General features: G+C 45.0%; 1 protein-coding gene across 1 annotated transcript in view; it reads right to left on the reverse strand.

Annotated features, from left to right (window-relative positions):
* The window catches only part of LOC135829588 (uncharacterized), a 142,841-nt gene that overhangs the window by 21,305 nt on the left and 105,253 nt on the right, over positions 1-16,283 (reverse strand). The window contains exons 6-8 of the mRNA XM_065341979.1: positions 9,388-9,504; positions 3,464-3,532; positions 1,732-2,125 (exon numbers count right to left, since the gene is read on the reverse strand). Of these exons, the coding sequence (XP_065198051.1) occupies positions 1,732-2,125; positions 3,464-3,532; positions 9,388-9,498 (574 nt within the window). The 5' untranslated portion in view covers positions 9,499-9,504. The remainder of the gene's footprint in view (positions 1-1,731; positions 2,126-3,463; positions 3,533-9,387; positions 9,505-16,283) is intronic.

Here is a 16,283-nt window from a genome sequence, read left to right on the forward strand (position 1 = left end):
TCATGTTCACGCTATAACTACTGGGTGGTTTTAGTGTTAGTTATTCATTATCATTAGTTGATCGAAGGGAAATGTACTGTCAAGATTAAATAGTTGTCCTCGTGCCATGTGGTCGTTCGTTTCTGATACTTGAGAGAACCAGATGGTTCACAACAAGTACAGTGTACAGCACTTGTGAATAAAACTGTTTGTTCATGTGAAAAACAGTCTGATTTCATGCATCCAAAATGTGGGCGGGACCACATATGCTCCCGGGCCCAAATTGACGCACATGTTCTGGACCTTCACCAATGTGTCTACCCAGGGACTTATTGCAGGCCTTTACCATGCACGGAGAGATGAATATCTAGGGCCGAGTCAGGTAGACTTTTCTTCAGCTATCGGGTTTGGGTAGTTTTCCACGGTTTGCACGGATACCCTATTGGGTAATGTTTCCATGGTGACACCACAATGCACCCTTCCATTACACACTAGATAGAAATGGGGAGTACTACATGAATTTGTACATGTGCACTGTACATGATGCCATCAGCGACTTCAGGTTTTCAGGTACTATTCTGTACCCGTCTACCCGAGGTCCTCACAGGTTGCATGGGTATCCGACTACCCGTGCACACCACTATAAATAACACACACATGAACACACACACGCACACATGCACACACACGCACACACATGCACACTCACACACACGCACACACACACCTCAGACCTCAGACATGCCCATCGCGGGAGCGATGATAGCGAACAGCTATGTTTTAGACATAGCAACTTGTGCTGGGATTACACCATTCAACAGCTTGCAAGGCTGATGAATTGACCGCCACTATTTTTAGCCTGGTATCCACCACACAGCTGTTTGAAGTGACTTTTTCTGGCCAGTGAATCCCTATTTTTCATTTTTCCATTTTTTACACACACACACACACACACACACACACACACCTCAGACCTCAGACATGCCCATCGCGGGAGCGATGATAGCGAACAGCTATGTTAGACATAGCAACTTTCTTGTGCTGGGATTACACCATTCAACAGCTTGCAAGGCTGATGAATTGACCGCCACTATTTTAGCCTGGTATCCACCACACAGCTGTTTGAAGTGACTTTTTCTGGCCAGTGAATCCCTATTTTTCATTTTTCCATTTTATTTCTTTTTCTTTTTTCTACACACACACCACACCACATACTCCGGCATGCACTGGCTGTTGGTAACCACCCAATAGAAAGAAAGAAAAGTCAGGAAGAGTCTGAGAAAGAGAAGAAAGACGTGTGACCATAATCGTCGGGAATCGAACCCGCAACCTATCGATTGGAAATCGCTGCACATACCACTGCACCATATGGGACACACACACACACACATACATGCCTGCATGCACACACACACAGTGCCCTCCCTGCACCAGTGTACAGAATCAAACACATGCCCTAATCATTCATTCATGCATGTACTGTCGTGGACATGGAAATCCGGTCACACATCTTGCGGCCCCAGGGCACTCGCCATGCAGCCGTGGACAAGCGGTACACACATGCGCTGCAGCGCGCTGGTCACATCGGATCAACATGACTGTGCACTGCACGCAGTGTTCTGTAGGCGCTGAGGGTGCCGGCCCCGGTCAATCAACTGAATTTCCATGTCTGCTACAGTACATGCCGACATACGGATCAACAGACACAAACAAAAATTAACAAAAACGCATTTGATAAAGTATCGCACTGACCTGATGTTACCGATGGCGGCATCCGGCTCAAAAACCGACCAGCTGTGGTGGTTATGCTTGTTGTCATCCGTTTCGCGTCCCATTTACTATTGACAACAGCAAGACCGAGGCTTGGTACTGATGTGGATAGGCAGAAAATGTCGTGTGTCGCTGAAAACGCATCCTGCCCAGCGAGATCTTTGATACGCAAATGCTGACCACGCTCATCCGTGAAGTTGGACACCTGGATGCCTCGGGTTCGTTTCGAGTCGTTTGATGTGCCATTGTTTTCTTCTTTTCTCAATGTCTTGATCAGTGTGGATTTCCCAACAAGTTGTTCCCCGCTGACTAGAACAACTAGAGTGTTAGCGTCCACTTGGCCTTCGGAATAAAATTCCTCCAGCTGAAGGTAAGTCTGCGTATATATAATACACACAAGAACAATTACAGAATAGGGGCAACTTGCAATCGCTCAATGCAGTTGCTATTCACACGTGGCGCATGCGCTGGATGAAAATTCTTTATCAGTGACGTCAAAATATTGTGACGTTTCGGGCCACTCACTGTGAATAGCAACTGAATAGAGCGGTTGTCAGTTGATAAACCCCCTTTCCGTTCTAATGCAGTTGCGTGATGTCCACCATTTTCTTAGTAAATTATAACAATTACTGGATATAAGTGTTGAAGGCAAATTTTCCTAAACAGCTGTGAAGATGATAATGCTCCATAGTTGGCAGTGGTCATCTGTTGGACAGTAAAGTATGTGAGGAGAACATTTTGTGGGGATGAATTTTTTTATAAGTCGGACAATGTAAATGAGAAGATCAGCTTGTCCACATGCTATTATAGTTCTTTCGGCAAGCGGCATGCACTGCACACATGTACTTGCCTGAATTTAAACACAGGCAGGAAATGAATCTATGAAGATTCTTGCTACTTTCAAAACTAGGATGGCGGACATCGAAAAAATGAGTCGGTGATAGCTTTGTGAAGCGTATTGAAAGTACAGACGACTTTTTACTATATGCACGGATTGAAAACGAAACTTCATCCTTTTTTTAACAATTATTATGAACATAACATCAGCGAATGACCTCAATTGTCACGATACTCTCCATAGCAACGGGATACTTGGAATACTCAGTATAACAGATAATAATGACTTTACCTGACGAGCTCGGATGTGTAGCCAATGTAATCATGTAAAAAATAAATAAAAGGCAAAATGTTACAAGTTATGACCAACTGTCCCACAGTGCAATCAGATAATACACCGTCAGCAAGTGAGACATCAGGGCACAAAACTGACAAGCAGTACTGAGACATTCAACGACCTAACACCTCACTCCAACACATCTAAGATGTGTAAACAACAACATTCCAACTTGGGAGGCTCAGGTTAGGAAATATCCAAAGAGGGGAAGGAAAGCGCAATGAAGATGAGCATGGACTCTGTCCCACAGCAACAAAGAATGCCGAACGTTACTGGATGAAGACGAGAATAGTAAGACAATTGGACATACTGGTCTTACTACAACTCAATGACGCAAAGTAACAGACCACCTAAATTGGGAGGTTCAAGTTGATATGGTAAGCATGGAAGGGGAAGCTGAGCATTCCTTGTCAGTTTTTCAGCTAAGTACTCCTTATCAGTTTTGTGCCCTTTCGTCACACTTGCTGACGGTATAATACCTGGTTACATCGATGCACAGTTATTCATAACTCGTAACATTTTGTCTTTTCTCTATTTTACCTGAAGAAAACGACGGTTTCGAGGCGCAGCGGTCTCCTTGTAAGCGGCATGTCGAACAATTTCCATTACCTACATTGCCAATAGAACACACAGGAAACACAATGACATAATTACGTAAAAGTAGGAATAAGGAAGAGGACAGGTGGTTGGTAGAGAATAGTCCGTAGAGAAACATGGTTGGAGTGAAGTGAGGTGCCAGGAAAGTCGGTCACGGACAGGGTACCGTGAGCAAAAAGGAATACTTTTCTTTGTGACTATTCACTTCTGGCTTGTTCGAATTGTCATTCTTTGACTTTTCTTCCGAAGAGTTTCCAATAGCTACATCACGAAGTGCGTGGAGATGGTCGATCTTATCGGACGTCATCGACAATTCCACTGAAAGCTCTGAAATGATAGAAAACGGTCTAATGGGACACTTCAACTAATCTCTTTAAAAAAATTTTTTCGAACAGTTGAAGAAGACAATTCGAACGCCCCCTTAACTTAATATACATGTATACGTAGTACATTATAACAAAGTGTCTGGGGTCTTTGCTGCAAATAATGCTCAATACCTCAACATGTGCAGCGCTTACCACACGAGGCAGAACAACAGAGACCAAAAACCTTTCTCGTAACTCTGAGTTTCGTGTTTCAAAAAACACTCATCAGACGATAAAACATAATAATGCTATTTGCTAGTTATATAGGGTAATTGTAATGTAGGCTAAGGCAGTGCTGCAACCACGAAGCTTGAGGAGATAACATCAGCCCTGGAATACACTGTGCGTAATATGAATGCAAGTGTCATGGCTGAGGTATATTGCTATAACCAAGATGGGAGTTACATGTAGAACCGATGCAGGAATTAAGTAGGTTTCAGTGGTAGTTGTGTCACGCCAAAGGGCTGGGTAGTATGTGTTACATAGCAGATACCTGTGTGGGTAATGGCGTGCAATATGTGGTTTGGTGTGAGTGTGAAAGAGTGAGGGTGTACATGTGTGTGCATGAGAGAGAGAGAGATAGAGTGTGTGTGTGTGTGTGTGTGTGTTTGTGTGTGTGTGTGTGTGTGTGTGTGCGCGCGTGCATGCGTGCGTGTGTGTGTGTGTGTGTGTGTGTGTGTGTGTGTGTGTGTGTGGAACACAGCATATCTCATCATGTGTAGTTTGTGAGCGAGAATTTGCTGGCATGTCTACATTTCGAGATGAGCTCGCTTCTCTTGTTCAGGCATGTTTCTTTATCCGCGGTTATGATCGGAACTTCTCCGAGAGGCAAAGTTGGCACCTCTTGCTGATGTTGGCGTAGGCTTGTGCTCGTTCTGAAATACTCCACTGGATCGAGTAGTCTTCCTGTCTCTCCGCCAATTTCCAGACAAACTTGGATAGTTCGGTGCTCTTCCGTCCCTGCTCGTGGTTGAATGTTTACTTCTGGTTTCCGTACCGGGTCTTGAACGTTGGCTCTGTCGCTCCGAAGTACACACGTGCTGGGTTAGTCCCTCTGCAGACTACGTACATAGAACATTCAGTACAAAATCACATAAAACCTAAAAGGCAACATTTTTCAAAGCCTGTATTCAGACTACACATTTTACATGCAATATACAGGCAACCTTTGACCCTACGATATTGCGCAATGGACCCGGGATGTGTGAAAGCAGCCGGCAGTCGTACCCAGGTTCAAAGTCTGTACGTTTGTTTAACTACCTGGTGAGAAAGTACGATAAATGCAGGAAAGTTGCCTTGTACAAGGGTTCGCACCTTGCCTGAAAGGTTTGGGCAGCTTTTTACGCTCCCCACCAGATTCTTGTCGTTGTCTTGGAAACTTCTATGTAAATGTGAATTATAGGCTGTTTTGTACCTAGTCTGAAGTGGGCCTTAACATTACGGCGTGTCACTTCGGCTTTGTAGACCAGCTGCAAAACAAAGTGTATTGTTGACTCTGACAAGGAAAAGGAGCGGTGATAACTTGCCACTCCAAACGATAAGCTTCTTCTTGCGCTTCCAACATTTTTCGGTGCAACATTTGATGCAAAAAGTGACTATTTGGCGTGTAGTTTTTGAATTCTACGGCAAGAGGAATGATGAAATCACATGCTTCATGATGTAGAATAATGCTTTCCAGTTCACGACACAGTACACAAGATCACGATCGTTCCTGATGTGCTATTCGGAACGGACCATAATGGAGAAGGTAAGACGCATCATATTCCCTGCATGCTCGGCTCAGAACCCACAGGAACTATCGTTACAGCGTTAGCAGTATTGCATTAGCAAGACGTCTTTGAGATATGTCCTCTTGCAGTAAGAACTGGTACAGTCAACTTCGCTTATAACGACACTCGGTGGGGCGTCAAAAAGGTGTCCTTATTAGCGAAGTGTCGTTATACCCGAAGTCTCATTATATGTATTACAGTGGGATGGGACTTTGCTCTGGGCATGGAAATTCTGTCGTTATGCGCGAATTGTCGTTATATCCGCAGTCGTTATTGGCGAAGTTGACTGTATGCATATTTCACACTAACCTCGCACACCCCGAACATGGCTCAACAGGAACCGTTGCTAGTTTACATGCTGATGCTTGATGTAGATCTGCAACAGCAAGGAATGACCATCGAGCATGCCATCAAGGTCGCTTGGAGTTGACCAGCCCAGGCTACACTGATTCCATGTGGTACGTGACATGCCGACATCACAGATTTCTTACGTGGTGAACAACGCAATTTGACCCCTACTCACCCTAGTCTCTGCGCTGCATGTTGAGGGAAGTCCCGGTTGGAAGGCCTACAACGCGACCAGCGTGCTCTTAAACTGGGCATCGAAATGCATGTGATCCAATCTAAATATCAACAGGCGATCCTTGTAAGTGCACGTACACTTGATCAAGGTGACTCAGAAAAACTGCTGAACCGTGATCTACCAGACCTGGCATTCTGGTGTCACGGGGCACATGATTTGCAAAGTCAATCTACACCCCAAATGAAACTTACCTCCAAATTGTGAGCGTAATTGGAGAGATCGACTTGCACAAATTTTCTGGTTTTCTCAGATATGCTCTCTTTTAATAAATATTATTGCTGGAGTGAGCGATTCAGTATAAGCTCGAACGTCACTGCCCGTATCTCAGGTTTGCCGTTATCTCAGGACCGCTCGGCCACCATGTATTATATCACTTTTTGAAGAAGTGTTTTTGGCACATATTACACGTATTCAGGATAAAAAATATGTCTTAGGGGTGAAACAAAGGTGTCAAAGGTTCGAAGAACCTTCGTTTTCATTTGAAACAAACCTTCGATTTCACTTCAAAAGAAGGTCAACACACGATTTCTGTACATACATGCACTGATCTTCCTCGTATACAGGAGGTACTGTACTGTAGTTTGTACAGTCGACCAGTTTTGTGTCCAGTTGGCTCCCGGTAGGTGCCACTGCAAGTCCATAGTAGGCCACGGACTGCGCTTGAGCGTGGCCAGTCACGGCCAAGGTGTGCAGAAGTAGTCTTGGGCAGTTTAGGGTGCAAACTGCGCAGTGCAAAAGCTTTGGGCATGCCAATTGTGGTGACTGCACAGCAAAAATGTGCACAGTCATGTACTTTGTAGGGCACATGCACAGAGTCACGATGCTTCAAGAGGATGCACAGAGTGTGCTTCAAGAGGAACTGTCAACTGGTAAAAGAATCCTTCGACACCTGCGTTCGTTTTCATGAAGAAGGTTTGTTTGGCAAATTGAGACCTTCGTTTCACCCCTAATTATTATGTCTTGATGAAAATGAGTGAATTACACAGGTGGGCAGTGATAAACTGACACTAGTGTACACGAAAAATAATTCAAACCCCCAAATTGGAAGCAGTTTTGCCATAGGAACTCAAGCTAAAGGTGCCCGGTAGAGAGGCGTGCCAGTATCTGAGGCGTCCGGATAAGAGACAATTGAGTGTACCCATTGCTATTGTTAGGTACCTCCTCCCGTACCTTTTGTGGTTGGCCTGCATGCATGTAGCTGTAATTGTACACATCGTATTCGTAGTATTCATACTCACCTCTCGTTCCGTTGGCCTGGGTAGCTACTTGCGCACCCATCTTTGCCATAGCTACCCAGGCCCTTTATCTTGCAAGCTCTTCTCTCGACTCGCTCTCTCTCTCCCATAATGTAGTCGTAGTAGTTCGTCTTTGTCTCCGTCTCTTCGTCTACCGCAATCAATGTCGTTCTACCTACCTATCCCGTTGTCTGTTGTGTCTGGAGAATTGTGTGAAGGTTATACCGTATTTTCCGGGGTATAAGCCGCACCCCCCTTTTTGAGGCAAAATATTGACTTAAAGTTGGTATTTGGAGTATAAGCCGCACCCACAAACCAAGATTTTTCACACTCATTGACAAATGGCCTTTCTACAAATTTATTATGGTTATGGAGCTAATACCATGTTAGATCAGATTATGAAGTGTTAGTGCACCACTTTGTCCCATCGGCAAGGTATGCTAAAGCCACAGTAAAGTGCTCTCGTTCGTGCCCTGTCGTTTTGATGTGAATAGTCTTCGCTTCGATTTTGTTGATAGTGCGGGACAAGGGCATGTCCTAGTTCAGAGGCGTTTCATCCATATTGCCAATCTGATCTAGCGGATACTTGTTCTGTTCTCTCAACCTGATGACGGTGCGCCGAAAGGACAGAATCTTCTCCGCAAACTCGTCCGGCAGTCGCTGGCCTAGGTGAGTCTTCGTCCGGATAACAAGGCTATGTCGCTTCATGAAACGATAGCACCAACCAACAGTTGCGTTGAAACTTACGGCGTTCATCTCCTTTGCGAAGACTTTCGCTTTTAGGCGAATCATTGTGCCACTCAATCCAATCCCATCTTGTCGATTTTTCTCGATCCATTCGAAAACCTTACGCTCAAGTTCATTCCATCGTGGCTCGTGTCCAGCATGTAGCGATTTGGACGCGACTTTCTTCTTCGACAGCTCGACTTTCTGTTTCCGCCACCTACGAACCCTCGACTCATCGATGTCGAAGTGTCTCGCGCAGGCCCGATTTCCATGCGCTTCGGCGAAGCGCAGAGCGCGTATCTTCTCCTTCACGGAGTATGTTGTCCGCCGCGGCATGGTCAACTCCAGGACACCATCGAAGTACCGGCAAGAATAGCTAAAGAAACAAAATAATCTGAACGACTGAAAGACGAATTGAAATGTTTGGAAACAAACATTCGTTCCGTTACAGCTATGTACCAGGCCAGGGAGTACCCTGTTCACAATATGGAAAGATTCCAGTCGACACTATTTATACACAAAAAGTAGTATTATCGTATCGCTGTTTACTAGGATGTGTGGAAACCGGCACTTCCAGTACGCAAAAAATAGTCCCCGTATACGCGTACCGTATGGTGTAGCCCGCGCACTAAAACTAGTATTAAAAAGTGCCGGGATAGCAACACAGGCGCGAAGCTGAGTCGAATGACATGTCACATGACATCAGCATGCATACCGATGTATGCTAAGCATTCATTCGCGCAAGCATATTCGGTGTATAAGCCGCAGGGGCGATTTTGGTCCGATTTTTAGCGAAAAAAAGTGCGGCTTATACCCCGGAAAATACGGTACTTAACACTATTCATATTTGCAACTATTGCATCTTTTCTGCAGTCTTAGTAAACTGCATAGCAGCCATTCATACAATATTGCACTCATTCCAAACACCCACACAGGGACGTTTCTGCTGCGAACGCCACATTTGGGTCACTAAATGTTTGGGCATATCCCATCATTAGTTTGAACCAGTAACCTGATACTGAGCCATGCCTGAATATCTGGTGAATCAAAAGCGGTGTTTGCAGCAGGGAGGCTTTTTTGTGTGAGTGTATGGAGGGAATATAGTGATATTGTTACCTCATTGGTTACGCAAGTTTTCGAATGGGAAATTCTTTTTCATGTATTTTCTTTTCTTCTAAGTTGCGCTTACCTTCTCCTCCTCCTCTGGGTACTGGCTCTCAAGATGGCGGATAATAGCCCTTAAGTTAGGTATAGCTTGGCTGGAGTAACAGCTTGCTACTGCAAGGTCCAGGCATGTCATGTTATCCTGGTAGAATGAACAATGGTAAATCAACAAGAAAGTAAAACAGACCTCTTAGTAAACATTGCATATAGCTCTGTAAACCAGAACAGCAGTTGATTTTGAATACTTTGCAGATTCAAGAAACTAATGACTTTTGTAATGCTCGTTGTGAGAATTATAACAACTCCCACATTATAATAGCGGAGCCAAACTATGTCTTGTGATCAGAAAATTGTACAATTTATTTAATGTATACTTCAAGTATGGTATTGGTCAGAGATAATAATGTAATTCGTCATTGGTTGATTCGCGTTGTTGAGTTGTAGTTAGACCGGCTTGTCCAATGGTCTTACCAATCTCCTTATCATCCTGTAGCTTTCGACGTTCTTTGCTCCCGAGGGATATACCTCGTGCACATCTTTGTTGCGTTTTCTTCCCCCCACTGGATCTTTCCGCACGTAAGCTTTCCAAGTAATATAAGACAGTTGGTATTTTTCAATTTGCAGATTCGTTGCAGCTAGGTGTCAGGTCGTTCAATATCTCAGTACAATCGACTGTCACTTATCCGGCCACTTCGGGAATCAGGCATGTTGGATAACTGAACATGTTGGATAACTGATATCATTTTTTATGTGCATATATGGCTGGATTTCACTGATTTATGTACACAATACCCAAATATATTCATGCATGTTCATGAATTGCTCCATGTACACATACATGTACATGTTAGCATACTTGACCACACCTACTTCAAGTAAATGCATTATTACACCATATAATATACACACAAAAAAGTTTTTTAAATAATTTTACTTTTGAGAGTCATAAAATTACCACTCCCGGGCTCGTCGGATAACCGACGTACTCGGACAACTGGCGACCGGATAGGTGACATTCGACTGTACCTCTGCCAGTTTAGCATCTTGTTGTCGCACTATCTGACTGTTTATGTAGTATCCCTGTCTTGCTAGATTGTAGCTGACTATTGTAGTATCCCTGCCTTGCTTGATTGTAGCTGACTATTGTAGTATCCCTGCCTTGCTTGATTGTAGTTGACTATTGTAGTATCCCTGCCTTGCTTGATTGTAGCTGACTATTGCAGTATCCCTGCCTTGCTTGATTATAGCTGACTATTGTAGTATCCCTGCCTTGCTTGATTGTAGCTGACTGCTGTAGTATCCCTGCTTATCTTGATTGTAGCTGATCATTGTAGTATCCCTGCCTTGCTTGATTGTACCTGACTATTGTAGTATCCCTGCCTTGCTTGATTGTAGCTGACTACTGTAGTATCCCTGCCTTGCTTGATTGTAGCTGACTACTGTTGTATCCCTGCCTTGCTTGATTGTAGCTGACTACTGTAGTATCCCTGCCTTGCTGGATTGTAGCTGACTATTGTAGTATCCCTGCCTTGCTTGATTGTAGCGTATCCCCGGTACGTTAGCGTATGTAGTCTGTTGCTTATAAAAGCTGCTGTGCATTTCTGTTTTCATATTATTTTAACATAATAATCCAGGTGGTGTACGTGAGGAAGTCTAAGTAAAATTTAATTAGTGTTAAGCACTGTGCCTCCACTCGGCTACCTATTACATTTATTATCTCGTTACATTGGTGGATCATGGTCAAAACTCGTAACATTTTGGCCCTTACTCTTTAACATGAATATTATTGTTTCGCCACCCAAGATTAAAATTTGATTACTGTTATCAACACATTGTCTCACATACAACCGTCTGCCTAACTTTGCACAATACTCACCATGTATCTATCTCACACATCACTAGCGTTATCGTTCTTAACCAATAACAATTGTTGCTGTTTTGACACATTCATTTTCTGGTTTCTGAACTTATATATTCTTAGCTTGTTTCCCATGTTCCTTTAGTCGCGACATTCAACTCATGATTGTGACAAGAAAACGTTCTGGACTTAAAGGGGAACTGCACGAAAAAATGAAAATTTGATATCCTGTAGAGTTTTGGGCTCTGAGTCGAATGGTCTTGGTCCAAAGTCTCTACAACAAAGCATTCTTGAGATATTTCAATTTTATACACACCCCTATACCAATGTATGTGTGACGTCATTGTGGCACGGTGCGAAAATACTTGGATTCTGAATCTCACTTTCTTCAGGACAAAAGTCACTTCAGAAAGTAGTTCGTCAAGTCGCCTGAGCCGCTGCGATGCCAAATTGTTGTGTTGTTGGTTGTGCCAGTATCACATTATCCTCCTGGGGTTAGTTTTCTCAGATTGCCAAAGGATGGAGACCTGCCAAAGTGCCGAGATGTTGCAATACGTCGTGAAAAATTCAAGCCTATTTTCGCAGCACGAGCTATGTTTGCTCGCTGCATTTATGATCCAGAGGGACTTGAGAGCTGAGTTTTGACGAGTACGCCATCCAGGAAAGCCCTCATCAGTGTACCAGTGCCCTCCGAACCGTGAGCCTCCAGCAAAGCGAACTCAACAAGCTGCAACTGAAAGCAGGACGAGGTACGTACCATCAGGATCAGAAGAGCGCATCACCCCATCAACTCCGACTGCAGCTAGCTGATGAACAATATGATATTATCCCAGTAACGTTGCGCATACCAGTACTCAAACTGTGCACATCTGTCATCAATTGGGACGCAAATAGACAGACCCCAGCAAGAACGAAGGTTACAGAACTGTTTGCTTGCGATTGCAGGCAGCATGCACGACGAACTGTCTGACCAATCCTGCCAAACTAAACCAGCGTAAGTAACAGTTGATTGCGTGGATATGTCTCTATTTATAACAATTACTCTACTTTTAGACATGGTTGCATGAATATCATATCACTCAGAGCAGTTGTTAGAAGTCTGGACAGCCTAAGAATAGTGCAAGTAAGGTGAAACAAAAATGTATTACAACTCCGAGTTCCACGCTTGCGGGATCACCAGGCCAAACAAATTCTAATTTCGAACGGGGAATGGGTTCTTGTTGTATGCGAAGGAAAGTAAGTGAAGAACTATTGTGCAAGGAATACAGTGGGAACTACACATACACATGCACTCACACCTTCACCCACATGCACGCGCGCATGTGCGTGCACACACCCACAAACACAACAACAACAACACACACACACACATACATACACACATACTAAACTCACTCGCACGCACGCTAGCCTAAGAATAGTACATATGCTGTAGTAGTGGTGTCCTCAGTGAAACGACTATGTGTACATCTAATGACGACGCCACTCCACGCCAGAAGACAACAAACATCTGATGAACGTTTTCCTCCCTTTTCTTATGGCCAATACAAGGAATGAAACGAACAATGCAATTGAGAACAAGAGTCGTCCTGTACGGCAAAGTTTCCATTTTCTCATATTGTTGTGCACCGTCTGGTTCTCTTAAGTATCCAGGACGAACGACCACACGGCTCGAGGACAACTATTTACAGTAAATAGTGGATATAACGTGCCCCTTTGATTTTCGATAATTTATCACTGTGTCTATACCCGGTGCATTACTATAGCCGATTTGCATGTATGACTGACACATGGCACATGACTGTGCATGAAATGATGCGCACATGCTGGAAAAAGCATAAAAAGCAGCCATGTGTACGTGTGGCTGCTTACAGCATACAGGAAAAAAATTCTCTCAATCATGTCTGCTGCCAGGTGCATCTAGTCAACATTCGATCAGTTTTGGAAGAAGTGAACTATATTGGAAGAACACTTGTTTTGTGATCATCACTCTTGATCAGTTTAATGCAATATTTTCCTGTGCATTTGATATGGTTTGCTTCCTGAAACCCATACCAATAAGCGATATATCCGTATAGCCGATAATAGTGTGTATAGTGATATTTTAGCTGTATTTTTTTGTGATTTGATTTTGATTTTGGCGAGTTCTATCATTATAGCCGGTATATCGTTACTTTATAAACCATACTCACTGTATTCTCAACAGTATATTTTGACTTCCATTGAATCTAACTAACACTAATAACTCCAGCTATTTATAGCATGCAAAAACAGTGTACTTGTATAATCAAAGCATATGCATGTAAAACATGACATGACAGCATATACAGGAAAACGCGCACACAGTGCAAATAGCGTACGCCATGCAGCAAACATCAGCAGTACGGTGGCCTCGAGATACAACATCGCAACGAATACAATGTCATAAGCCAGAAGGCCTTTCCCACTTGAGAACTGGTGGTTTGTAGCATTCTCCCCACCAAAGGGCTTCTCACCGCCGTACAACAACTCACACAAGTCAAAAACGATCCGGGGCTCTGACTACGCGCCCATAGTGCGTCATCTCCTGCTGCGCTGGTGGTGGTAGCACCGGTGCTGAATGTACAGACGCTAGTTGCTGCTGGACGATAGCAGGTTGTGCGGCATCGTCAGGCCCAGGAGCCACGTCTTGTGAGTATACTTCTAATAGCACTAGCCTCTGGATCGGCCACAACAGAGTACTGGTACTTAACCTTGGCAACACAATGCTTACCATCTCGACCAGGGAATAGCTCGACGATCCGTCCCAAATGCCAGAACTGCTTGCGCTTGGTCTCATCAAGGACAAAGACAACATCACCCACAGCTAAAGGGCGCGACATGGTCTGTTGGTGCTTGTTCAGCTGACTTAGGTACTCCACCTCTCAACGATTCTTGACATGCTTCAGTGTGCGACTGAGGTAGCGCAATCTCGATGACATCTGCGTAGCGTCGAGGGTAACTGCTGGCTTTTCTGACGACATCCAGATGTTACCCATCATCATTGCAGGAATCACTGGTAGCTCATCCAGGCTATCAGACACATAAGTTAGCGGACGACTATTCACCACTGCTTCAACCTCATACAAGAGGGTCTCAAGCTCCTGGACCTTCAGGAACGCTGTTCCTATTACCTTCTTCAAGGCACTCTTCACCGTACCAACCATTCGCCCATAGAAGCCTCCATGCCGTGGTGCAGCTGGATGATTGAACATCCATGGCACAATCAGTTTGTTTTATGCCGCCTTGAACGTTGTAGCGTTGTCAGACCTGATCCTAGACGGCAAACCACGTCTCGCGACAAACTTCCGAAATGCTATCAAGAAAGTACTTAAACTATCGACCACCTCCAAGTGAACTTCTCTGGTGGTGGCACACACAAACAATGCTATCCATACCTTCGGAGATGACTCGCCACGGCGCACGTACAACGGACCAGCATAGTTGATGCCGGTAGTTGTGAACGGCCTCTCGTGAACAACTCGGTCTTCTGGAAGCGGCGGGCTGACTTCTGCGGCAGCCTTAGCCTTGTAGCGGCGGCATGTAACACATCGCTGAGTAATGTTGCGTAGCGCTCGTCGACCACCGATAATCCAGAATTTCTGACGGATGTACGACAAGACCCCTTCTACACCTTGATGCATCCTTTCGACATGCGTTTTCTCCAACAACAACTCGGTCAGATGATGTTTGCCTAATAGGACTGGGTGCTTAGCTCCATATGCCAACTTGCTGTGCTGAAGTGGTCCCCCGGCTCTGAGCACTCCATGCTCGTCCAGAAACGATGCAAGCTGATACACCTTCGACCTAGGCTTCACTGGTTGCCCTTGCTTGATCAGCTCAAGATCCTCAGTGAAACATTCGGCTTGAACGATGCAGTACAATACGTTGTCTGCTGCATAATAGAGTTCAGCACGAGGCTCAGTGTGCTTCCACTGCAAGATCCGAGTCACCATGCCCTGTGCCCTCGACCACTTACTGAATCGGAGCCACCATTCATTATCAGATTCTCTACTACAAGTGGTGGCTGACACTCGCACTTCTACACTGGACTCATCTGTAGCTGCGGTTGAGGGTGCGGTGAGCCAGTCATTGGGCTCCGTGATCCAGGTTGGTTCGCCCATCCAGAACGAACAACGGATCTGCTGTGCACTACTCCCCCGTGTAGGTACATCTGCTGGGTTGTGAAGGCCCGGGCGATGGTTCCACACAATGCCGACCTTCTTCGATATCTCTTGGAATTTACTCACGCGGTTAGCCACAAATGTTCTCCAATTTTACAATGGATTACTGATCCAATGAACGGTAGTGAGACTGTCAGTCCAAGCATAGACTTGCATGACGGTCACACACTGCTGCTTCACCACAAAATCAGCGTGGCGAGCCGCTAGACATACCGCTTGTAACTCAAGGCGGGCTAACATGGGTAGAGACACCGGTGCCACTTTAGCCTTGGCAAATACCAAGTGCGACTGTCCATTGACGACGGCATACAAAGAACATCCAAACGCTTTCTCACTGGCATTCGCGAAGGCATGAAGCGCAATCGGCGTGTCAAGATTGCAGCAAATCCAACGTGGTATGTCAATGCTCACCATTTATGCCAACTCTCCCCACCATTGCACACATGCGGCTGCGATGCCATCATGCAACTCATCATCCCAGTCGCCACCAAATTTCCAGGCTAGCTGTAGCAGTATCTTTCTAGGCACAACTGCAGGCGCTGCTAGACCTAACGGATTAAACACTGACACAACACACTGAAGGAGGGATCGCCAGGTCCAAACAGGCGGCTTATCGGACTCGCCTAGCGCTGCTAAGCTGAGCAAGTCATCACTGGTTTTCCATTTCAGCCTGAGGACTTTATCTCCGGCCTCTGGATCGCACGGTATTTCGTTGCCTCGCCACTTGCGCAACTCCATGCCAGCGTCTGTAAGCACACGCACAATGAACTCTTGCATCTTCTTGGCTTCCGGGTCATTTGAGACACTAGAGACCAAATCGTCAGCGTAGAAACTCGTGAGCAAGAGATCAATACGGTCTCG

Source organism: Sycon ciliatum, chromosome 13, assembly GCF_964019385.1.
Source record: "Sycon ciliatum chromosome 13, ocSycCili1.1, whole genome shotgun sequence".
NCBI classification, from domain to species: domain Eukaryota; kingdom Metazoa; phylum Porifera; class Calcarea; order Leucosolenida; family Sycettidae; genus Sycon; species Sycon ciliatum.